General features: G+C 40.1%; 1 protein-coding gene across 4 annotated transcripts; it reads right to left on the bottom strand.

Annotated features, from left to right (window-relative positions):
- Positions 1-1,728: 1,728 nt before the first annotated feature.
- Positions 1,729-25,681, bottom strand: CBFA2T3 (CBFA2/RUNX1 partner transcriptional co-repressor 3). Of its 4 annotated transcripts, none has more exons than XM_072117455.1 (11): positions 25,338-25,681; positions 13,390-13,536; positions 11,266-11,507; positions 10,161-10,250; positions 9,854-10,038; positions 9,072-9,307; positions 8,277-8,347; positions 7,857-8,061; positions 7,674-7,742; positions 7,018-7,208; positions 1,729-5,288 (listed from the first exon to the last, which is right to left on the bottom strand). In XM_072117455.1, exons 2-11 carry the CDS (start codon positions 13,508-13,510, stop codon positions 5,031-5,033), a joined length of 1,668 nt encoding a protein of 555 aa, XP_071973556.1. In that variant the 5' UTR covers positions 13,511-13,536; positions 25,338-25,681; the 3' UTR covers positions 1,729-5,030. The 4 variants fall into 4 exon arrangements, with proteins under 4 accessions (XP_071973556.1, XP_071973557.1, XP_071973558.1 ...); XM_072117457.1 differs by having other exon boundaries at positions 5,153-5,288; positions 7,018-7,248; XM_072117458.1 differs by having other exon boundaries at positions 5,153-5,288; positions 7,018-7,203.
- Positions 25,682-26,899: the final 1,218 nt, after the last annotated feature.

Here is a 26,899-nt window from a genome sequence, read left to right as displayed (position 1 = left end):
GTGTCTGGGAGAACCAGGCTTGTATTGGATTCATAGAGGCCAAAACACAAGATGTAAGAATAAATTAAAGAGCTGCCATCTTTTAAAGCTACGACCTCTTCGAGTTAACGACAAGCCTCCGACTCAGAGGTCCCTGTTAACTAATCCTTGGGACATTGTATATTTAAAGCTGTTTTTTTTCAGTCTGCACTGCCCAAGTCATTTCTCCACAATGACATTTTGGTTAAAGTATGAAGTTTGGTGGCATTTATGTAGTTCCACTTAGGGTTGTGAACTTAAGAGGTAGTGCAAGAGAATTAAGAAGGGCAGTAATCCGTGCTGAGATTGAAAGTCCAGCTGTTCAGATCTCTTCAAATCCACCTTAAATATGGTGCCATGTGGAGGCAAGTGCATTGAATCTAATATATCACAGAATTCTGTGGATGAAAATAATGAATTACAAAAACTGGCCTACAACAAACTGTGCTGAAAGAAGTGTGAAAAAAAATATGGAGATTAACAGAACAGATGTCCTGTGATACGGCCACGTAAACACAGTAACAGAGAGACGGCTGCATGAAACAAGATAAAGGCCACCTTAAGAGAATGGTGGCCATAGGGCTATCATACATACAGTAAGGGGATTACACAAGCAGTAAAGATACAGCATCTTGCTGCTATAAATACGCACACACATCAAATATTTTATATATTACTTTGTCCTTTTCATAAGATGTATAAAAAAATAAACATCCTTCATATCTGAATATTGTAAAGATGGGGATGCGCAGAAATGTAGGGGACTTATTTAAAGGAAAAGTATCAAATAATCTGTGTTAACCAGCGATCCCTTTAAAGGATGGATATTACCTGCATACTGGTATACGATTGGTTTAAGCTCCTGAAACCATACTAATCTTATAATTTCATTAGGATGTTTCAAATCTTTGTATAATGTATTTGACCCTTCACCAGAAATGTTTTCCATGCCTGAGCTGTCAATAGTTATGTCCACATGACAAAAATGTGCATTGGAAAAATCTGCCAAGTATTGTGCGGCTTAGCCACGGTTTTCTGCCATTGGTTGGCCCATTCCATTGTCATTGTGACCAGATTGTGTCACCATTGTCAAATTGTGTATGTTCTTGTAAAGAAGCTTTAAGAATATGTTTTTATGATAGTTTTCCTTTAAAGACACTGCAAAAAAGGGGTGGGTGGGCAACATAGTAAATGTGCACCATGTGTACACGGTTACTGTCTCCTGGACACAATTTCTAAGCTACATTGAGTAACAGTAAATGTGAGCTGGCATACTGTATGGGTACTTTATCTACAGCTTAATTACAGCTTCAACGATGCCTTTGCTAGGTGGCAGCAGGGATGTTCATCCATGTACTTAGCAGGATGTTATAATAAATGGGTTGCCACTTTATCAGCGTTTTCTAATGTGCGTGGAAGTGTTGTGGGCAGGATATTAGGTAGTTTACCAATATACATCTATTAGAAATTCTGCTCTGCTTTCTTGATATGTAAAGTGAGTCCTCCTGTCTTTTACCTCATCAGCCAGACATTCCTATCCATATAATGGCCACAGATGGAGGGTTATGTGATCTTCTCTAATTGCTCATGGACATTTAGAGATCACATGACCCTCCATCTGCGGCCATTTTATGGTCAGGAATGTCTGGCTGATGAGTTAAAATACACTTTACATATCAAGAAAGCAGAGCAGAACCTTTCATTGACGTATATTGGTAAATTATTTAATATCCTGCCCCCCACACTTACATACATTATAAAAAACAAAAGGTAAAGTGGGCAACCCATTTAATTCCAAATAATTTTGTAGAATTTTTGACTATAGAAGTGCTCCTTGTTAACTTTTTTACTCCCATTTGTATAACTAGGTTGTAATAATGTGTATGGCTGGCTTAACATGAACCTGTTCACATCAAGAGTAGTCCTATAATTAACTAAAATAGCTCTGGCCCATTAGCTAAGGTGACATTGTTTCTGTCAATAAATAAAATAGGACTGGACAATTCCATTTGTGGAAAAAAAGACTGCTTTAAAAATTACACATAAGAACCAGTCACCATGGCATAACCCCTAACATTGCACCTCAGTGTAGCTATACTAGTGGATGCAACTAAATGCCTCACCTACAGTACAGCAAAGGGAGGGATGGGTACGCAACAGTTATGGAGACTTCCACTTCCTACTATGATACACTGAGAAATTTGTAAGGTCAAATAATATTTGGGAGACCACCAATGCTACTGTTATTTCTGCTCTCATCTGGTACTCCAGTGTAGATTGGGTGTCTTTTGGGTACAATTGCCCCAATAACTGCACTATAATATTACTAAGGTTACAAAGTTTAAAGGGGTTGTCGCTTTCCCTGTTTTTTATGCTGATGACCTAATACTGATGATATATCTTCAGGTATTTGTGGCATATCCACATGCTTTCCCATATATATATGACATGATACAGATGCAAAAAAAAGATCTGTGTCCATCATGCATGCATGGCATATCTTGTGAAAGTGCCATAAATGTTCAAAAAGGGATTTTCCCTTAAAAAACTAATTCTATTTAATACAATGGCACATCCGACTGCAGCAGCTATAATGCATGATGATCTACATGTGCCCAAATGTAAGCGTAAGTTGTAGCTTTTTTTTGGCACATGTCAGTTTAGACAGATACTACTGAAGCCATCAACTTGCCAGACACTCTTCACAAGTGGCAAGACAAGATGACCTGGTTTTCTGGAGTCCTGCAATGCAGCAGATTTATAACTAGCACAAAGTTTTAACTAGTTATCAGTATTGATCAATGTGGTCCAATGTGTGAATACACCCTTAAACAATTCTGTCACTAGAGAAAACATCCATGTGGGGAGGGGTCTAGCAAATATTCTCTAGTTCCAATTAATATCCAATTTGAGTCGCTTGTTCCTTGTAAACTGTCCTTCAACCCACAAAGTGTTTGCCTGCATAGTACATGGCAGGTTCTTCACTATTTTTCTTCCCTCAGTTGGCTCCAGGTCATATCATAGTAAGAGGTTATGTTTCAATTACTTATTAAAAAAACTCATTACAGGTCTGTAGAACTACTAGGCGATCTGGGGTTATAGGGATGCAAAAATATGACTCTGTAAAGCCAGATGATTTATGGCTAATGCCAGTCCTAGTTCAGTGGTCTGCAATTTTTACTTCCCACAGATCCCACTGGTATAGGGAGTCTTACAGGTAATGTCCCCTAGGATAATTTATGCAAATTATTTGACAAGGATGTCACTCTTGTGCCACATGGAGAACCAAAGATTTTTTAGATCTGTAATTTCTTACCTACAGATAGAATCCTTTACACAGGTGACCTTCTTTTATATTAGGAAGAGGTTGAACACCTACTGCTAAGGAACATGAGAGTTGTGCTGATGTTGTCCATTTGCCCTTATGATACGTACACATTTTCCACCCCTTATCTGCCACTATTTTATATACAAGTGCTATGAAGATTAGTGCTAATAAATACTGGGAAGATTCCTATATTCCTATAAATAAATCTGAGTGGGGGGAGGGCTGTGGTGTTCTTCACACACCTCTGGAATGAGTCAGAATCTTTCATAATTTGAACTCCTGAGACCATAATAGAAGATGATAAGAACTAATAATAAAAACAAACTGCCATCTGGTACTTATGCGCAGACAATACTTAGGAAAGTTGAATGCTATATAGTGACAGTTATGCTTTAAGGATTAAAATGGGCAAGTTTTGTTCCAGCATCAATGTACTGGTCTTACAATATATTAGTGATGGTGACTGTTGCCATGCCAGCTACAATGTGTCTCTAAACAATTGTGTACTGCATTGGAGCACCATTGCAGAAAAAAGTTGGGAGAATACATAATTTTTTTAAATCTCTGCTACTGTATTTTTTTGTCTATCTAATTTGTCACCCATTTTTCCTTTACAAATATATAAATTTGCTGTTGAATCCGCATCCATCAGTAGCCTTGCACTTTTTATATTGCACTCATGTCCCCTACATGGGAATCCTTTTGTTTTTCTTTTTTTTATAAATAGAAAATAAAAAAAAACTGTACAATTTTTCCAAGTGTGGGCTAATGTCTGTGAGCCAGGATGGGGAAGGGCCTGGTTTCAACTCCCACCAGTCCCCAAAAGACGTATTTGCTGCAAAAATCCATTAAATATTCCATTCAGTGAATCTCCACACTGGACACAGAGAAGAACAGAACTGAGGTGTAGCAGAGACACTTATACAGAAGATCTCAATGTCTGTCTGAACAGGACAGAAGACAAGTCTCTAGGTGTCTTTTTTCTCCCTCTTATATAATCCAAGAGTTGCACAAGTTCTCCTGGAGAGCTCAGTAACATGAGGGGCAATGTACTAGAGGAGAGGTAGCGGAGGAAGATCCAAGTGCAGCGATGGTGGGGCGTCCAGGGAAGAATCTTCATTAGTAAGTCATTGTGTGCCAGAAGTTCTGTGCACCCAGCAGAACTCCCAGTATGCAATGGACATCTTTTCTCTGTAGGTGCCTCCCTCTGCTCCTCTCGTCATGACGGACCAGGCTTTGGCAGGGCTGGTAATGTTTGGATAAGGGTTTAATTTTTGGGATTTCTTTTAAAGAGGTGTTCTTGGTGTCTGACATTTCTTGGCTGTCTAGCAAGGTAGTTTAATTTGTATATCTGTGTTTTTTTTGGATTTCAAATAGGTTTAAAGCCAAAGATTTGAGTGTAGTTTTAGGCAAAATAACTCCCACACCCCATACTGTTCTGTCTACCCTCCTTAAAGGGGTTATAAGCTCCTGCAAAAGTAGGAAGGGTAGGGCTTTTTTATTGTTCAAATCAGGTTCAATTCCATACCACAATGACATAGATCCTAACCCACCCACAGGCAGGGGCAACATGGGGCAGTGATGTCTTCATAGAATTTGACGAGGGCCCCATGATGCACCTGTTGGGTTCAGATAGCCATGTGGATTTTCTTTGTTTGCTGAGATGCAATGGTTGTTGTATCCATCAGCGAGAAGCCGTATCCAGCAGTAGAGGTGTGGCCGGGGTCCCAGAGCGAGAGGCTGAACTGCTTGTTGTGGGACTGGCAGCAGGTGTGGCTGGGGTGGTTGGGGCTGGTTGTACACTTGGTGGGTGGTGCAAGGATTGGCCACAGACATGATGGTGTTTTTCCCAGTCTTTGTGTTGGCAGAAAGAACCACAATATCGTGCTGTGTTGCAGCCACTGCAGGTCTCACTTGCTTTTCGGCCACAATTCCAACAACTCTGTAAGAGATGAAAATAATGAGATATTACATCTGCCACTTACACTTCAGGTTATAGTTAGAGTGTGAGACAGAAATATTCTTACTATGTGGTCTATATAGTAAAATACTTGATTTTTATACCATATTTGCAAAATTAAACTCCCACAAAGCTTATGTAAGGTTCACAAAATCTTGACAAAACTGAATAAGATTTGCTTATCCTTTCTAATATTTAAACACATGGGGTGGCCGGAGTGTTCCTGTCCCTGTGTCTGCGCACTCGCTGCAGCCGGTGCATTTGAAAAGTAAGCAGCTTTTTTTATTGCACACGGGCATCAGCGTATGATAAATAACCCACTTTGTCTAGAAACTACAGTACATTTTAGACTGTCTAGTTTACTTCCCGACCCTAGTCAAAAGCTTCTCACTCTACCAAACCAGTTCCCTATGCAGTACTGAAGAGACCCTACCAGGTTGGAACAGTGCTGTCTACAGTTGGGAATCTGTTCCTTCTGGAATAGATATGCTGGTTTGGTTTTAATCCCGCATCATGTGATAAGGCTTCCAGAAGGTCATGCAAGGGATCTGCCGTACAAGCCGGCTAATAGAGTTGTGTTTTTCTTTATCCCAGTCTGGAAAACTTTACATATTTTCTTAGTTTACATTAACACAACCTAAAAATTTTTTTTTTTTTTTATTGTGACAAAATTTGGATATAAAATTCTAGTGCAGATATGCTTGTTGCTTTTCATAAATAAAAGAAAGTAACCTTCTTGAGATTGTGATATTTTTTAATGGCTACTTGAAATATAAGATGTTACAAAGAAGCTTTCAGGACAGCTATGCTCCCTTCATCAGGCATGGTATAACAGGCTTTCTGAAGTTACAAAATAGGGCACATTTACTAAGCTCCGTACACCAGTCTTCCGTCAGGCTTTGCACATTCTTTCTAGTGCAAACTGCTGTATTTAAGAAAGGTCCTATGTGTCGCACACAACCCTTTTGTGGTGCGGCGGCACTGTTCTTAATGCGATAAAAATCAGTTGGACCGCGCACCAGATTTAATAATCAAAGGCCATCAGAATGTTAAAGGTGCAACAAAAAAAACCTAGTACTCTCCTTTCGTGGCAGTGAAGAGGACACCAGATTCATGCAGAACGTGCGCCAGAAATCCTGAATCTGGCGTACCCTGCACACTTCACAGGCAAACTGCATTTAGTGCAGTTTGCACTGCTCTTAGTAAATGTGCCCCAATGTGTATAAAATCTGTGTCACTTCCGAAAACCTGTTACACTATGTCTGATGAAGGAACCTAAGTTACTTTATTTGACCTATCAAAAGCAACAGGAATTTGTTCAACTGGCTAACACAGTACAAACATTTTTTTCTTGTGACAATGGCAGACATTACAGACCCCATGATCACAAGAGTGTGACCCCATCAAATCTGGAGAATAAGGCTCCTGTTCCCATTAATGGGTGGAGTGGCACATCAACCATGCGTCCTGCAGCTCAATTCAATTGTAAGTGAGTGTAGGAAATTGCAAAGCACATGCTCAACCTGCCGTTCCATCTATTAGTGAGAACTTGACCTAAGTTCTATGGATTACTGGGGGTCCCGATCTAAGATTGTGGGGGTCCTAGCATTTAGACCCTCGCCAATTAGATTGTAATCTTATATAGTTGGTAAATACCTTTACCATACCTTTTTTTTTATAATGCCCTCCCACAAAGCTCTATGCCTGTTACCTCACTTGAGTCTTCCTGCTGATTGATGACGGACACGGCATCCTCTGATGCTTGTCGCTTTGCTTCCGCCAATGCTCGCTCCATTTTGGCTCTCTCTATAGTGATGAGGTCGTGGGCCTTGCGTTCTGCTTCGGACACAGCTTTCTGCAGCTCCGACATGGCCTGGCGTTTGACTTCGTTCACCGCCTCCTCTGTGCGGGCAGAGAGACAGCTCAGATGGGAAGATGAGCCCTGAGAGGTGGGGGGACTCAGGTGTAGGAGGGGTTTAAATATTTAAGTATATACCCTACAATACAACTTTTATATGGGTACCATTAAATTAAAATTGACCACATAGCCAGAATGCATGCATTTATACTGCAACCCATACTATAAAACATTGCAGATGTATGCTATATAACGTAAATGGCTTATTTTTTAAAATATTTATCTAGGGTCCAAATTATACACTAAGGACCCTTTGTAAACATTGTGTAAATAACAATGGTAAAAAAATAGTGTGAGCCATAAATAATAAGCATAATAGCTAAAAAAGCAGTGAGACTAAGATTCCAATATGAACTGCAGATGATGGGAATATGCTAATCAAATATCATATCAATTGCCACACATTGCTCTATATTGTCCTTTCACTGCTACCCACAGAGCTCACTCACCTGCCTTCCTCCAGATCTCTTCTGGCATATATCCGGCTGGTGGTCGATGTAGGAATTCCCGTGATGGTTCTAAAGGGGAAAAACATTTATGGAATTAAAGCTAAATGGCAAAAAGTTTTCTTCCAATTCCTGTGCCAAAATCATTAGTCATATATTATGTGTCCCATAGATACTTCTGCTAACCTGCAGGGGAGGACTCCGTACTAGAGGAATTGTTGATGTGTCTAACCGGTTGAGCCACAGAGCTGACACTCTTTTTCAAGTCCTCTGCATCACTGTAGCGCCGTATCCAGTGGTTAAGCTCTTCTCTGTCTGCTTCCTGGCAGCGGCGGAGGACAGTCAGCGAACGGCGAGTTTTCTCCACCATATCCATAATGCAGTTTAACAGCTGATAAAAAATAGATACTATTCTAATGATCCATCCCTCATATTTTATTTCAGACATTTACTAATTAGGAACTATAAAACAGCACAGAAATATCTATTAAAGGGAATGTAATATCTGGAACTGTGATATGTAGAATATCCAATGTGTAGAAGGACTGTTTTTTGTAAAGTACTGTCAATTCCTCTTTAATACTATGATTGCCTCTGCCCACTCACGTTGTTGAGATGTTTCCATTCCTCCGCCCACTCGCGTTCCGTCAGCCTATGGTCAATAACTTCGTGCACAGCTGAAATGCATAAAACTCAAGCTGGTTAGGTGGGATTCTTTAACAATTAGATTTGTTTTTCAGCGGTCTGTTTTATATAAAAAGCTAGGAGTCAGGAAGCCTATTTTCCAGAATGCATATATGCAATGATGATGGACCGAGCAAGTACATATAAGCCTCTGGCAATGGAAAGCTACAATCCAGCAATGTATGTCATTGGTGTGATCACACTATTCTTTGGTAGTAATGTGATTGCGCTGTACACAGCTTGTATGCTGGACTGTGAGAGGCATGAATCATAGTGGTGTTATCACACAGCATGGCAGTATGAGTGACACGGTGTAATAGTGCGATCACACAGTTTTATTGGCATCTGCAAAATTATAATCCAGAAGCACTAAGAGTAGAATCCGTCTGAAAATTTATAATGTAACTACAATATAATATATAAAATATAAACACACTCAATGGGATTATAAAAAGGAATTCCTACAGATATTTGTACTATTCATTTCCTCAGTACAACTCCTTGAAGTAGATTTCCCATAAGAACAACCCGTTCTTAAAAAGAAAGCTTAGGAGTGGTTGGCTGGTCACAGGTCCGCTCCTCAAACCTCCAATGACCTGCTGTATTTGACATGAAACGCTGCCGCTCTGACTGAATCTGGCGGAGAATTAGACAGGGATGATCACTGTGTAATTAGTAATTTAATGTATACTGTAACACATGAAGCATCTCCCTCACCTGCCTGTCGGTGTCTTTCTCGCATCTCCCTTGGATCTGTATGTCGGTAGTGGTGGGCAAGCACCATATCCTCTAGGCGATAGTGCTGGGTAGGTGGAGGTGTGGGGTGTGGGAGACCATTGGTGGGTGGTTGAAGAAGCCCATTACTGGGACTATATCTTTGTGCTGGACTTGTGGTGCATGGACGCTTGGGGAGGTGATCCGGATGGAGACCTTCCTGCACACTCTCTTTGGTCCTGATACAAAAGAAGATTCTTATTAATTTTTAGTTTTGCATGATCCTGTCTTTACATTCTTGTCACAATGTGACATCTATGAAGTGGACATTCTGAATGTAAGCATTCTTCATTTGCTTCAGGTCATATGTCCTTAACCTACACACAATAAGTGAATAAGCCTACGTTCATGATAGCCATTTTCCCCTCACCTATTGTACAACCATTTGATTCTATCTATAATAAAGGGGTTGTCCAGTATTAGAACAAAAATGTTATTGTTTGATAATAAGGTATACAGTTTTCCAGTTTACTTCCCGTGGTCAGTATCACAGAGGGTAATGAGCCGTGCACCGGTGCGACATCACATGACTATGGAAACAATAAAGGTTCCTATAGCATAACAGCAACCAGAGATCTACAAAACCATGAGGAATGGATATAGAAGGTATATTGGAAAATGTATAACTTTTCAATGTACAAACAATGACATTTATTTGCTGGAAGTGGACATCCCCTTTAATTCACTATTTTCAAGCTAGGTTTTGTCTTGGGTGAATGTTGTACCTGTCAGGTGTCCTCCTCTTGCCATTCTCATTCACTTCCAATAAGATCTCAGAGGAATCACTTGGAGAACTGCTGACACTAGTGTCAAGAAGTAGCTGTTCATGTTGTGCTAAATATTGTGCAGGACTTTGCTTTGCGAGACGAGCACAGTGGAGAAGCTCCCTCTGCAGTAATGGAAGGTTAGCCTATAATTGAAGTCAAAAAGTAAGACATTCATAATGTAATTAAGTGAAATCACAAAAAAGTTGGATCTTATAATAATAACATAACTTATAAGTATATATGTGCTACAGAAAACGGGTTATACCTTAAGGAAGGGGATGACAAATGGACGGAGAGGAAAGTTGGTGGCTTCTTGTAGTTTTGAATGAAACTCTTCAATGGTGAGTGTGGAATTCTAGGAGAATAAGAAAATAATAGAATTCTACTTTCAGTTCACTTTTGATCTCTCCAGATTCTCTATGTCTCTACGTGTTGTAAAAAATCCCTACAACCATTCTTGCAAATGAACAAAACTACAGTGGTTTCCCCACTAATAATATGTATCCTATATTCACACTGGTCACTGGGGTCTGACCTAACGGTCAAAATCTTCTACTTCCGCTTCCAATATTGTGTCAATTCCGATGGGTAAACGGCAGTTCACATCTGGTCTTTGCTTCTGTCAGGAAGTATTCCACAACATACCAGCCCAACATCACTCATTGACGTCTATGGAGATTTTGCGATGTATGCCCTGTGTCAGTAGTGAAGGAAATGATGGTCTTTTCTATACAGGTGTTATCTTCTTTTGTAATCATGTCTCATGTCTCTCTGTAATCATGAGGTGTCTGCTCTATAGAAAATTCCTACAGAATTACCAAACCTGGGCTTTGTCAACCTGTGTGTGGTTTTTTTAAACTTTTTTTTTTGTTTATAATTTGTATGTATTGTATATTTTGTACACTAGCAAATACATGTTTTTTTTACGTGTTGGGCGTGAAGGGTTTTCTGGACTTTTTGTACTGTACCTCCTTTGGACTGGTGTGTGGGGTTTTCCACAAAACAAGTTAGGTCTTTTCCACAGGGGGTTATGGGACCCCCACAGATGACTAGAATGTGCCCCAGTCGGACCCCTCGTAGCTCCTTAGAGATGAATGGGGCAAAACCCCTTTAATGTGAAACTTTGGATGTTAGACAAGTGCCAGGGCATACATATAGGTATGGGACTGAGTGTGGGCATAGGATACAGTTTTTTAAATGAAAGGTGTGAAAAAAAGTTCAGTCTGGAATAACAACTGCAGAATATTGTACTTTTATTAACTTATATAGTAACCTGAAATATCAAAAAGAAACAATTCCTACAAATATGTTAAACATAAAAATATTTCTTTTAAGCAGTCTGGGAGACAGATTTTTAGCCTTGTACTCACCACAAGCCCAAGGACCAGTGCACGTACGCGCTCCCCGATTTCTGGAGATATATCACTCCCAAACTGCTGTAAGGTAGTCAGAAAACGCTTGAGTTTGCTTAGCTGGCGAGCCCCGCAGGCCGGGGGTAACTGTTGATTGGTTAAAGCGGCAGAAGATGATGCTGATGGTCCATTACTGAAACCATTGGGGGTAGAGGGTGCTCCGTTAATGGCAGTGGGAGAGTGACTGCTCCCGTTCATCACTGTAAGGAAGAGTCATTAAGGATTATTACTTCACACGACTGCACAGTTGCACAACTCAACATGATATTTATAAACCACACACAACATTCCAGTCCATGCCCACCCCACAGTTGTATTGCCCAGACAAGAAGAGTAGCAAAAATCCCATGTCAGATGCATTTCCTTTACCATGTAGCCCTGGCAATGCTTATTCATGATAAATACTTTTGGATTTTTATGTTAACCCTTAATTAGCCAATGTGTGACGGAATGACAGAAAAGACCTTTGAGAAATAGAACATTATATAGCAGAGAAGACATTTCATACTATATTATGACTGTTGCACATTTACATACATTAAGAAAATACACTAAATTGTAGGCCTTGAAAATTATAGGACATCAACAAACAGGTCTAGTGAAATATATATATTTTACTCAATGCAAGATTCATGATCCAAATAACCCATACAAGTGTTTCTGCAAATGTTCTCTTCAACTTTTTTCATGTATATGAATATATGATATTCATACACTGAAATTATTCACAAAAGATAAGTCCTCTGAATCATGTAGAGGAGCCGCCATGGTCCTACAGCCTTCACTTACCTTTCACGATATCCTACCCCTCTACCCCTATAGCCGTCTGCTGTAGCACTAACATACTGGCACAGAGTGCAAGCCAAGGGGCGGCCCACGAAAGAGCAGCCCAAAATAACTACATGCCCACAACTGACAGGTGGGATCCCAAAGTGACACAGAGTATGTGTGTATGTCTATCTCACTTGCTCTCTATGTATCAGTGCTGCATGCTTGTAGTGTGGATAAATGTAGACAACAGACTGCAGGAAAGAACTTCAGAATATACATCACAGCCACTCAATAACAAACACAGAATGTGTGGATTACAGACACAGAAGCATACACATTAGAGACATAGATTATGGACACACGATACACACACATGCATCTGTTCCTCTTCAGCTTAACCTAAAACCCATCAGATCACAAGCCTCCCAAACTCAACCTCTAATTAGACAACATCTGGCCAAAGGCAGCAAAGCCCATGGACCTGCTGAGAGACACTGCTGCAGAACACTAGATACTTGATGGAGAGGACAATAGACATGGTCACCTATTTTATCAATAATTCAAAAGATAGAACCAGCATATGAATTACTCCCCAAAACTAAGCCTGTCACAGTTTTCAGCCATTAGGTAAATGTTTGCGTTTACAGGACCAATTCTGGCTAAAGCTTCAGCAATGTTTGCTCTACTGCAATAACCCACCTAAAATTGCTACAAAAACTTGGATATCAAGATAAAAATGTCAGTGAAAAAACAGGCAGCCAACCAGAATACAGGCAAATTCACCTATAGGCACCTGTAATTATTTACAGATACTGCGGTTTACGTTTAAGGCCAAACAAAACCGGTTTGTAACACTTTTTATGGGAAGACAAAAGGGGAAATTATTGTTCCTATTTGGAATTGCAGCCAAGACCTCATATTCATCAGCGCTAAAAGAATAGTTTAAGAATAGTTGCTAGGACCTGAAATTGGATGGTATCAAAAACCATAAGACAAATGTGGCATCATGTGAGCCATCAAATGTACTCAAGTCTCTAAAAATTAGGGGGTCATGGTCTTATCGAGGGGTGCTGATCTGTTTGCTCATTTGGGCAATTGTTTTATCCATAGAGATTTGTAAGGAGATAGGCCATCTTCATCATGATGAAGTTACCTGATTCCTGTTTTCTGATACATGCTAGAATTCCAGTTGCAAGTTAATAGTAAGGTAATCTGGCAAAATGTCAAATAAAGGTTCAGTTTATATCTAGGCATCTCTTGAAAAGAAATAAAAATAAATTCTATACTGAGCATGATATAGCGCCATCTCACTTGTGCTCGGTGTGAAGGAGGAGTTGCGGTTGGCCACCTGGCTCAGGGCAGGTGAGGGAGGGGGCATGTTGGGCGGAGTGGTCCTTGTCTGGGTCTTCACATCAGCTGGGGAGTCTGGCATTGTAATGGCCGTATTGTAGAATTTGCCTGTGAAGAGAAGACAGCCTTGTGAGTCAAAGGATGCACAGAGGATTTACATCATCACCTAGAAAGAAAACAAAGTATGTCAGGATGGATGGAAATTACCATTCAGGTGGAGACCAGGGGACAGGACAGAAAGCAGCAGTTAAAGCTATTCCCAAACACCTGCTGTTAGGATCAGCTGTGCCCCCTCTGTTACCCTCCCTCCTCCTGCCACACTCTGCTATTATTAACCCTTGCCTGGCTGCCGTGCTCTATCCCTCCGCCAGCAGAATGGTCCTCAGAGTTCACTGCAGTTTGAGAGCTAAGGACAGGTGTGTGGCAGCTGCTGGGATCTATCCCACTCTTCAATGTAACTCTGGCCAAGACCAAAGAAGGAAACATAGGGCAGGAGACAGGAGGAGAGAAGTTTGCCAGGGGAAGCCCTTCACCCGCAGCCTTAACCCATGCTTTTCTGTACGACAGCAAAGAGAACTGGGTTCCCAAGAGGCTTCTTTACAAACCATGTTATATCTGTATTGTATTGTATTGCATACGCGTATGCATACTAACACAAACTCCAGCGGTCCCAGAAACATATGGGACTCCTTCCCCAGTGCCCCCTCCTGGAGGTGATCTCACAGTCTGTGCCACAGATAAGAGGCTTCTGTTATGAGAAACAGTTTCTCACCGCTGGGATTGTTTTTGCACTGGGTTTTTGACAGGTCCCTGGAAAACTCCAGAGCTCCCAGAACAGGCTCCAGTCAGGAACTCTCCTCCTCTCTTTGGATTATTTTAATTTACTCTGTAATGGACTGCAGCTGGACATTTGTGTGAATCTGACATCTGGATTCCATCACAAGCCGCCTGGGCAGCCAGAGATGCCTAATATACTACTTGCATCTCTACAAATGTGCCACATACACGGAGAAGGCAGGACTGAATGGGGGCACCTTCCATTGTAAGCTCAGGCAATCTGTGCCACGCAATCAACCAGAAGTTCCAGCAAGCTCTGCCAGCTGAGTGTTGCAGTTTGAGCCCAGCTGAAGCGACACCAGTAGCTTGCATCTGCTCAGACTGGTCAAACCATAGCTTGCAGCTGTCTTCTGCACAATGAGAATAACAGTGATAAATTGATTTGGCAGCCATAAAAAATTTGCAAAAATTACATGTAAAATGTTTAATGGTACAGCTGCCCAGAAGTGGTTGTGCCAAACTACCCATTGTTAATAGACATTGTCCTGCCTTTCATATTTGAGGGGATGCATTCATTACTCCACAAGTATCAAGGTGTTGCAGATAATATCCTATACAACGTGCATGATACATATATGGCGAGTGAGCGGACCTCACACAACAATGACAAAAGGACCACAGTTCATACATGATGGTGTGAAGGCCCGTTATATGACTCTGCTGTGCATGAACGTTTCTTTGTGTTGCATGAGACCTAAATGTCATAGGTCCAGGATTTAGCTTATTCTTGGCTTTTAATGCAGATTCAAACCAATGCAGGTAAACGGGAATGTGAATGGTGTTTCTGTACACAAATTCATTTAATCAAGAAAAGCCAAGGACAGATTTCTACCATAGGGCTTTCATTATTCTAGGACCTGTAATAGTGGCCCTATTGGTTGTCAACCAGCTTTTCCTGAAACAGATATTTTAAAATATTTTACTTGCTAACATAAGAAGACTAAGGAACAGTAACTGATTTCACAGAGAAATGGTCTACAATTCACTCAAAATGAAATAACTGAAAGGACATAATGGAGGCATGAGGTACCCAAGTGATGCCCTCCCACCTTTTACAGCATTTGGGATAAGTCCATTTGCCAAGCATAGTAATTAGAGGCGATTCATGCTTCACATCAGTTACTTTTTAGTGGTACATTGGTAAAGTAGTTAAGGTGGCAGGTCCACATTGGGAACATCAGGGGAAATAAATGTTAAAATGTACATTAATGTCACAAAAACCTTATTAATTCCTGGTTTGAATAGGAGAGCTGCCTGCTATGTGTGTAGGTGACATACTTTACTAGATATGGGGAAGAGGCAGAAAAAGAGGAAGAAAATTAACTATATTAATGCAAACAAGCACACAGGAAGAGGAAGAGAGAGCGTGAGAAATGGAGATGTGCTGGGATCATACAACCATCTGACAGAGGGTGAAAAATGACAAGTAGAGAGCGTGGGAGAAGAGCAAGGGTTAAAAGATTTCCCCCATCAGTCCTGTCCATGCTCTTTAAATGGCTGGAAATACAGAGCAGATGTTGGGAGGCTGATCCCAGCCAGAGCCAGCCCTGCTCCTAAATAAAGTAAAGTATTCCTGAAATTCAGGACTAAGCCCCGCCAAGAACAACTCCAGATAAGACCCTGAGACACGGGGCTCCATCTGGTCTGTGTTATGGAAACACTCAGTGCAGCTGGGAGCCAGGCAAAGGTTGGAGCTGGGAATGAAAGAATGTGCGTCTTGTAATGGTGATGGCTAGAGCGGGCACTACCTGACTGTATCACAACACCCTCCATCTGCTTAGTCCAATCTTATAGGGCAATTCCACCCCCAGAATGTTTTTACAACTCTAAACTCTGCCTTCAGATATAAGTAAAGCAGTAGAAGCATTCTGAGAATCGCTTCTTAATATTTATTTTAATTCCTTCTTAATGTCTCCTTCTTAATGTCTTTTGAGGTCTCAAATGTAAGGACCAAAATGAACCCGCCCTGAAAGCTGGTTTATTTGTTATTTTTCCAAACTATATAGTATTAAAGCAGTGTTTAGGGATAAAAACAAAAAGTTTATTTTTTTATTTATACAGGAACAGCGCCACTCATGTTAATGGGTCGTGTGGAGTATTGCAACTTATTCCTATTCTATTTTACTTTGCCAAGTTTTCCCAACAGCTGTCTCCTCCTGTCTTCCACTCTGCTTGGTCATATAAACTGCTTGTAGGCTGAGGCTTCTAGGTTATGCACAGGGCTTATTGTATCTGGCATCAATCAGGGACTATCTTAGACATTCTAATCGCACATTGCATATATTTTATAATACACAAATGCGACTCTTTAATGGACAAATAGAGACAGACAGAGGCATCAGGTATCTATGCATGGTTACATTTTTAGTAGGGGGTAGAGGGTCAGTTTGTTATTTTTAATATTGTAACACAATTTTTTTTACCAAATTATGCACTTTCAACAAGTCACTATCCTTTTGTGACAGTTGGTTGAGCCTATCCAATTCTAAAAGCACCTAGCATGCCCTCTATTATAAACTTGCTGAGCATAATAACACCTTTAATACCAATCTGCACAAGCTAATATCCCATCTGTTACAGATCTGCAGGAAGCAGTCAGCCACAGACGCATCAAGTCTAACACTGAGCACATGGGGTACCAGAAGAACAAACCACATACCAGCACAGGTCAATACAAATCCAGGCATCAGATATCGACAGGTTAATATTTCCATACCACAGCTGCATATCTCAATATATATATGTTAATACCAGTGCACAATAGTATTTACATATCCTGATATCCCCATAACTATATTCTATGATTATATCTTCAATCTAGTTAAATAAGCATTGTAAATTGGAAGCTAGAGGCTTATATTGTCACATAAGAAATATTAGGTGTCAGAAATAGGTGGCAACAACCTGATATGAATAAAGGCACATAAATGAACCTAAGAAATTGTAATGCTTTGGTTCGAGATATATAAATACTTGGCCAACTCTAAACAGTGATCATCTCAGTAACAACAGGAGTCATTGGGGGTAATTTATCATTAGACGGCTCCTTGGGACAGTTCTATGTCTGTCTTTGGAGCTCTGCTGCTCTTCAGATTCATTGTGGATTTATTATTATTATTGTTATCAGATTCATTATTAGTGTCTTTGGCCCTTTAATAAATGTTCTTATGCTCTATGTGAGTCTGGGGTTTTTTTTGCGAATTTTTTTGGTTTTTAATAAAGGGGCAAGCCATGAATCTGGCATAGCATTAGCAGTAGTTCTATGTTCATGCCAGTATAGTGAAGTTGTGGGAATAGTCCTGTTCAACTTTGGAGCAATGCCAAAACCCTCTTTGCAATTTTTTTGGCACTTTTATGTGCCAAAGCCCAGCAAAACCAATAATAATTCTCCCCTATTGTTCAAAAGAGGACTCTACTGTTCCTACAACCAGCCTTGCACCTATAAACAAATTCCTATAACTTCCCCAGGGAGTTAGGTTTTATGAAAGGGTTGAGGTTAATGTGGCCCAATCCTCAAGAGTGCGTGTCCTGGCCCTAGGAATGCCAACTTTTCTGAGGACTTTCCAAAAACCCAGCCCTTGTAGTGGGGTAAGATATATTTGCTGGAATTGTCTCTGACCTTTTCAGGACAATGCAGGCATCACTTTGGCATGATGAAACAGACCAAGTGCCTAACCACAACCAATTTGATTCAGCTTTTTGCAAGTAGAGACTATAACATGTCAAGGTCAACAAAAGATGGTCACAGTTCCAAGGTTTCTGTTCTCTCTGACATCTTTGTCACAGAAAGCTTGGTATATGACTCCGCCACAACTTGGGTGGTGACTGTTCAGTGACACCCCAGTAAGAAAACACTTTACTTTTAGAACGTCACACCTTGTCCAGTACCTATGGGAATGAGCCATCAGTAAATGTCTTCTGCTACATGTCATGCATCACCTTGTCTTATAAACAGTCTGCAGAGCATTCCCACGTTTTGACTGACAGCCAAAATTGGGAAAGTGTCATCAAGAGTAGACTACCCCTTGCATTTTTTGTCTTTTGATGTCTACAGCAGTACAGTTACAGAAAAAAGCTATGGCAGAAATAAGAACTATAAAGCACAGGAGAAGGGGAGCAATTAACATGTATTTTACAACATATAAAAAGAGGATTATCACCTGGTTAGCATTTTACCAGCTAGGTATAAAAGATATTTTAGATATGATAGTACCCACTCCAACATTAATTGAGCTTTGTCTTTAGTTTTCAATGGAAAATAGCAGAATTGTGAACGCAGCTCTTGTTTTACAGAAAACTGCATCTCAGGGTCACTACCAGCCAATGTTTGAGTGAAGCATTATGGTCTGACATTATTGTTAAGCTTCATCTCAGTCTTTTGACAAAGTGTATTTCAGGTGAATCCACAAACCCACAATGTCGGATGCAGACAAGTATTACGGCTATAAGGGCTATGAACTGGCGTCTTAGTTGGAAATGCATTAAACAGTTGCACACAGGAAAATGCATTTGGTTTTGACAATCTGCTGTTTATTTCCACAAATTACCATCAAATACATATTATATTGATGATGTGGGTCATTGAACTACACCTCCTGTAATCTGCAGCTGGTAATTGTCTCAAAGGGATGTTAGGAACTATAGTCTGTACCCAGCTGGAGGGACCCGGACTGAATACACCCGATTAAAAGTGTAATGTTGCGCTGAAATCTATACTGCAAGGCTGTATCTTGGCACCTCCACATCCATCTGTCAGGGTATAAATGATAACAATTTTTACCCCCTTAAACCAAATTGTGCGGACTTCTGCCAAACAATATAAATGACAATCTGATGATATTTGGGTTTGTGCTCTAATTGTCCCCGGGCGTCTGGATCGTTTTTGATGTCAGACTTGTCACACTAGGCCTGTCACTCACACGCCTCACTTTTGTTTATATAAACAGGTGAATTGTTTGATGCCACAATTAAAACCATCTGCCATGCAAATGACTGCCAATTAACTCATCCTGTTTTAATTACCCTGATAATTGAACTCAATGTGTGGAGAGAATTACAGAGCAATACTAAGTGGTCATAAGGTTCAAAATACCCAAAAGCGAAGCATGGACAACTTAATATTTAACTCACTCCCTATGAAGGATGCCTTTGTGGCACTTCGGCATTGCTGCTGGACCGGCACCAACTCCTAATGTCTGATTATTTAATTGTGCATGTGTCTTTAATTGTGTTAGGTGACAACAGATAATATCCACTTGATAAGGTAGTAGGTTAAAAAGAAATACATTTTCCATAAGAAAACTGGACTAATTCCTTTATTTATATAGCTCACATAGATTACGCAGCTCTGTTTTGGAGTGTGAGAGGAAATCCCTGGAAACAAGGTGAGAACATACAAACTCTGCAGATGTTGACCCTGGGACTTGAACCCAGGTCCCCAGCGCTGCAAGGATGTAGTACAAACCACTAAGCCCCTGTGCCCCCCATACTGTTGTTATAATTTGAAATTTCAATTTTGCACCTACAGGTCATTAAGAATGCAATCACAGTTTGTGGCTTAGTTTTGTGCATATATATTTACATGCACATATATACTGTATATAAAATGGCATATAAAAAAGCAGCTAATAGCGTTGGGAGGTCAATAATTTAGCACCAGCTGTTGATTTGGAAACTTGATTCTTCTTTCCTTTCATATCTTGAAACAATATATATATACAATATATATACCCCCTGCTCAGTCTGTGATGCTCATCAGGCAGAGGCATATAACTTATGGTAATTGGTGTCATACATTATTAACCAACCTGCTTTTAGTTTTTTTTGTCTTGGTTTTAAATTTTGGAATAGATAAACAGAATATTTTTGAGGACCTTAATGACTTTTTTAGGAGAAAGTTCATGTTAGCAATACACTAATTTTGTCCAGCCCATGATATTGTTTTGCCTATGGTATGTTGGATTTCTGGGCATAACTGAGTATGGTATGCAATAGCATATGCTCTACACAGCCTGGGCCAAAGTGCTTCTAGATTATTGGCTTTCCAGACTTGAATAACTACAGTACTTTGCTGTATTACTGGAATATTATGAAAATGTTAAAACAAGACCTTGCAATGTTATCAGTGAGCAATTCTGCAGAAGGGCATCGATTTGCAGATCCTGTCAGTGTTACTTGGCACATGCCAGGCTGAAGCATTGAGGGGGTTGAGGTGTCTCTACATGCTGGGTGCGAGGATGATGGAAGCACAGATAGCACACTGTTTGCACAGGAACAGAAGGGCTGGCACTGATCAGTATCACGGTGTGTGTGAATGGCACAGTGCCACTCCTGACAGAACTCAGGAAGGGGAATGATTATAACCAATATTGGCTAAAACCATAGAAGAATAGGAGAATAATAATAATAATAATAATAATAATAATAATAATAATGTGTGTGTTAATTAAAGAGCACTCTTGGATATTATTTGGACATATATTCCTAACTCATCTAAAAATCAGTAAAGAGGACCTTTTACTAAATGCTGATTGGCTCTTGTTTTCATTGCTGCTGTGTCCTTGATAAATTTGAGGTTTGTAATATTTTATCTATGTGCCCAAAACATACTGCACCAATTAGTCAATATTTAAATAGGCTCATAATAGGCAAGGGGCCAGTAAACTTTTACTGAATACACAGAGAAACATCCCTAGAGACCATAAAAGGTTATCATCCAATTCTATAGATTGGGAGAGTTCACTTATACGCATCCAGGGGCCATATATTGTGAATGGATGAATTTACAAACTGCGCCAAACTGATTGAGGGCATGGCAGTAATTGAATGAGGTATGTCATTCAGCATTTTCATTTTTTTTAATCAGTTTTATCTATGCACTTTGGACCCTTCCATTGTTAGCAGCTGTGCCATGTGATCCCCAGTGTGACTACTTACAACTTGCTCTCTAGTGTAGACAAGAAGTCAGTAACTTGTGTGATATGTAACTCTGCATAATCTCTGGTAATCTTGAGATGCAGCATCCCACTTCTGCCTCCTGCCCCTGAATTTAAGTGCCAGCAAATAAGAAACTAAACACATGCACAAGAAAGGGGCTAAAATTGCAGTGTAAATTAGAAGTCAGTTCCCCTGTTTTCTGCATCCCTGTGCAGCGTGGTATCCCCCACCAACGGTGTCTATTTGTATGCAGAGACCACAGGGTATGGCCATTACAGCTTCTTGCTATGGCCTGTATTAGGCAGCAGGGGCCATGGACTGTAGACATTACTGAACTGCAGGCTTATGCTGGCACATAGGTCAATCCACTGGCGGACCTCCAAGCTAGGTGGGCACTCAGGCCATGTGTGTGTAGTGCATGACAGAATAGCATCACTGTATTTTACACAGATACTTATCATGCATCATTTAAACATCCCACATATTCATATAATAAGTTAAAAGCAGGAGTCAGTGAGCAAGGTACAGTGCTTCTAGATTCAGAATGATACTTTATATATCGCAAATAAAGATCTAAAGTTTTATGAACACAGATCAAAAAAAAAACAGGTAGCCATTACTGAAACTTCCTGCTGGCACCCGCCATTTTTTTTTCGAATGAAATCTATGGGAGGTCTTGTTATGTGGTTTCTACGTAAATCAAACTTACTCCAAGAGTGATCTAATTCTTACAAGTCTACAGTAAGTAGTCAAACCCTGGTATATTGTCTATGTATGCTCTTACTCCATGGATGCCATGTATGTAATGCCTGATCACTCAGCTACAAAAGAATACTATGGAAGCAGACAAATTAACGATCACAACCAAATCACATCGTGATCTGATGGAGGCCCAGATCAAACATAAATCAAGCTTTTCTGGAAGCACTACTCTGCCCCAGCCCCATTCATTAGAACCCCAGTGGAACTCAATGGAACCACCAGTAACATGTTGCACTAAATATCAGCAGCCGGTCCATAAAACATAACTCATTGATAAGAGATAGGTTGCACACAGCTGTCAACCTCTTAGTAGAAGATGAATATGTTTCTTCACTAGGTGATAATATTTGTAGATGACCAATGTAAATGATGAACATGTTTGTGCTAAACAATGAATAGAATACATAAAATATATTTAGTCCACCCATCTATAGATTCATCATATACCAGTCATGGTGAGCAGAACAGACGTGCAATACAGGTAGCACTACAAGAAGTGATTCCTCTTAGCTATGCAGAATGGCTATGAGGGTCATCGAGGGGAGGCACTTTATTTCCAATTACACATGATTGGGTAGTTGGGATTATTTAATGGACTCCACTACTTCTTGTAGAGCTTCCAATCATTTTTGTATAACACTTGCAAATAGCTTCTTTGATATAAAATACAAATATAACATGATAGAGGTGTTGACCCAAGAACATAAAGTAGTTTTAAATCAATCATCAAATTAGCTGTAACATCCATAATGGGTATATGTCAGTGAGTGCAAAAGAATGCATGAACCCATAAAACTATGTTTTCCAGTTGGAACTTGGCAGTATGTCTTTTCCCGTGGGGATCTTGTGATCTCATTTTTACCACAAAGGAAGTGTGAGAGGCGGGGGATTGGGGGATGCTCAATATAGTGGCAATTCAATTACCAAAACAAATTACAAAAAAACTTCAAAACATAAACGTATTGGTAAAAATGAAATAGACGTAAACTTGTATCTTATCAACCATTACTGAGCAGGTGCCTCTATTGTCTTCTGGATGAATAAGAGATATGATATTAATAGGACTAGTCAAAAGACACACATCCTTGAGGCTCCAGCTGATGTGATTCCCACCATTCTGAAACCTGGTCCATTTCTGTACTTCCGGTTACATGGACGATGTAGTATGGCCTACTCACCATTGGTAGCTTTGTACAAGATGACCCGTACTTAAGCGTCAAATTGTTATAAGTGAGATATGTTTAGATTATTTCCATTTTACCCAACGGGGAGCCATGTAGGATGCAAATTATCTTATATGGAGCGCACAGCCTGGATGGGCCATTACTGGCAGTATGATGTCATCATTTCATTGCCATCCGAATATCCTGATAATCAATGTCATATTGTTCACCCTTACAATGTCCACCAAAACACATAAAATAACATAAAAGAAACTGTACAGCAATAGGAGCAGCAAGTATAAGAACATGTATTACCCTGGAAAAAAAAATATATGCCATTCAGGGGCAGTAAAAAAAGTAGATGATAAACCCTATAAGCACACTAGTGTCTGACAATACTCGTGCGATTGGAAATTCAGCATTTGTAGGATCTGAAAATGCAGCATAGACCAATAAAATCCTTTACATTTGACGACTATGGAATATATTTTATAATTTTTCTTGATTAGTAACATACACAAAGATAACATTTACTTACATAATTTTCATTGAACATTCTATCTAAAACCCAAAAAAAAGCCTCAACCTCCTCTTATTGCCACAGATGAGTGAAGTAAGTTCCTGTATATTATGCAACAAAGGATTCCTGCCACAATTTCTCTATTGTAATACTGCAGCTGTAATGCAGCAATTCTTGTAAATACATAAACAAAACACAGTCAAACAAATGACAAAGAGAACTGATACAACATCTACTGATATAGCGGTGTTGGTTTTTTTTCTGAATCACAACCTATTATTTTAACAGGTCTTGCAGTTTTAGAGCAACCCAAAAGTGGTAAATGACCATTTTAGTCCTGCTACATCAGTACAACTTGTGAAAACAAAGCTCTAAACCCCCACATTTTCTATTGTTTAAACTTTTGAGAAGAAATCATACGTAAAAGAGATCATACACTTTTTTAGTCAAAAGCACTTTTAAGTTGTAGATTTCTGGGATTCCTAAAATTAGACCACTTGTAGTAATCCTAACTAACAAAGTCAATAGTCCATGTAAAGAAAATAATTGCAGGATCCTACCCAAAAGATGTAAGCAGGTATCTATAGAGAATAGTCCTTATCTATTATTCTCTGTCATGTGTATGGCCGCCTTTAAGGAGTCTGTGGCTTTAATGTCTCCTTGTTGTCACTGCTAGCCACCAGCCAGGTGTCAGGGACTTCATTTCTGGTACATTGCAGACTCCATAACACTCTGGGTGACAGACGGATTCTGCAAACAATACCCTGGCAGTGCTTGGAAGAAGATTACATCTTGTATTGTTTGAGAGATGACAGAGCTTACAAAACCATGCAAGAAGCATCCTCCTCTGTTGATGATCTCCAAAGATGATCATTCCTGGACTACACCAACAAGAACACGTTTCCTATGCATTAGGAATATGGGACCTGATTGCAAGCTTTGAGGACAAATCCCACCAGTGCATGTATAATTGGGCACATATTTCTCTTTTTTTTCTATGTTTTTTCTGATAACAAATAAAGCAAAGTACAAACAGTGGATCTCTACCTTTTCTGTGGAATAATTTTCGACTCAGGAAGAAATTGGAGCTGGGACCTGATCCACCCCTCACAAGGGATTTTAAATACATTATTTTAAACCTTGGTAACATTATACAGATGTGAAATGCAACATATTAAATACAAACCAAATATTAACATAAAATATAGTTACAATACACACAATCATAATGAAGGAGCTAAAGTGCTGTATTAAAATGATAGTAAACAGGGACTTTATTTATAGTCTATATAGTGTGACCTGTGTGCCAGTATGTCAACATGGCAGAGAAACCATAGTAGTGAAAAAGTCAAGTAAAATGGGATGGCAATAGTGCAACAAGAGATCAAAGAGCTCTCCAAAATCCACATCAAAAGATTTATAGACAAACAGATAGATTGGAAAAACAATAAGTAAATGAGTAAACACATAAGACTCATATGGATTTATGTATTAAACTGAAGTATACTGGATTGCAGGTAGATTTATATAGCATTTCTTTAACACTATAAAGTTACCGTTTCACTATAAGGGATGTGTATGTACTTGATATTTTAATGTATATTATTACTATATTGGAGAAATATAAAGATAATAACAAGACAGATTAGATAGATATAGATAGATGTTATCTCTGGTCACTTGTCACTCACCTTCCCAGGATCAGACTGGAGCTGGAGGTTACAAATCACCAGGAACAATGATGGGTCCAACAAGAGGTAGCAGTACCTTGTCACATCCTGGGGTCCCCTATCCCAGCCTAGCTGTGTCTGTTACAGGCAGTGTCCCCACAATTTACAGGGCAGCTCCGCAGTTGGTGGCTATCCCTTCCCACTTTGTAATCTTTCTTTTCTTTAGTTTGGGTGCTTGGGTGCAAGGAGTTATCCAGTTCCTGACCAGTTGCAGGGTGTCCCGTTGGCTTTGCAGTGCAGGGTGTCCGGGATGCCTCCTCCTTGCTTGGCTCTCAGCCTCACACTGCCGCTGCTCCTCGGCTTCTCAGCTGAGAGATGCACAGGCTGTAGTACCAAGAACGGCCTGGAGGGGGAGCTCCCCTCCTGTCTCAGCTCTGTTAACCCTGTCATGCCCCAAGCACAGCAGAAATAACTGTGGGGGATCAATGAGCTTGTCTCAGGTCAGATTTGTCTGTTTGGGTGCAGCACATGCTTAGATGTCCATATATACTTCAGAACATGAAAGCAACATGCTTCAAAGCAGCCATGATATCCATCAATGTGCAGAAGGAAAGGACTAAAGTCTATAGATAGCTCTACTGTCCTAAAATGTGGCAGCTGCTGAGGCTTTAAAGGTTACACATATGTACTGGCAGGGTAATCCTAACAGAACACCATGAGTGCAAACTAAGCCTGGCAGTGTGTGCAGTGCTGTCATACCAACTTCCCAAAATGTGCCATGTGATAAAGGAAGAGCATGGGGAATCAGGCCAGAGAGCTACAAACCTGATGACAGCTCTGGCCATTCTTCTCCAGGCCTAAAAGTGCATGTTACCGCTCTGCAGATGGTATCTAGCAATGATATTAGCCATAGACTAATGTCCGCAGTTGTGCTGTATGGAGGTAGCACAAATGTATAATGAATCTGAAGCATAAATTATTTTTACCACCCATGTGATATACAAGAATGCTGTATATGATGGGTTCCAGGTTGCTCCTTGGTTGGGTTTCTTCCAGCACTGGAAAGGTTAATAATGTCTGATGTCTCCTGGTCCCCTGGTGTCACACTGCCCCTGAGAAGCCTGACCTGTCACTGGTGGTTGTCAGCGACTCCCTATCTCTCTGCTGCCTCTCTGTGTGGCTGCAATTACCAGCACTTGGAAGACAATGCTGCCTCTGTTAGGGTGACGGATGGATCCAGCACTCAGGTCTGTCATATCACAGCAGACAGACAGCTTGCTCCCATTTCTAATTAACAAACTATGAAAGCAGCAGGAGACCCAAGGCGACATAGGGGTTAATCTATTCATTGACAAAGCCCTTGGACCAGTCAAGGTGAACTAGTTAATAGGTTTTGTTATGAATCCTTGTGGTATAAAGGGTTTTTCGTGAAGGATCTCCAGAGGTACATGCATTTACCAATAGTAATTTATACGGCCTATTTTACTTTTTAAACAAATGAAAGACATACTCACCCCTCCGCTCTATTACTGATGGAGTCTGGATCCCTGACTCATTGCACTTTCTGGTCCAATGAAGATGCA

The sequence above is a fragment of the Engystomops pustulosus genome, chromosome 7 (genome assembly GCF_040894005.1).
Source record: "Engystomops pustulosus chromosome 7, aEngPut4.maternal, whole genome shotgun sequence".
NCBI classification, from domain to species: Eukaryota; Metazoa; Chordata; class Amphibia; order Anura; family Leptodactylidae; genus Engystomops; species Engystomops pustulosus.
Note: the sequence above shows the minus strand (reverse complement) of the source record. Positions and strands in the feature narration are given on the sequence as shown.

Excerpts from the sequence above, each read along its gene's own strand:
- CBFA2T3 (XM_072117455.1), bottom strand. The coding sequence starts at position 13,510 with ATGCCAGACTCCCCAGCTGATGTGAAGACCCAGACAAGGACCACTCCG. Across the intron at positions 10,251-11,265 it reads CACTGGTCCTTGGGCTTGTG|AATTCCACACTCACCATTGA; the intron begins GTGAGTACAAGG and ends TTATTCTCCTAG. Across the intron at positions 7,743-7,856 it reads TACGGAGTCCTCCCCTGCAG|AACCATCACGGGAATTCCTA; the intron begins GTTAGCAGAAGT and ends TTTCCCCTTTAG.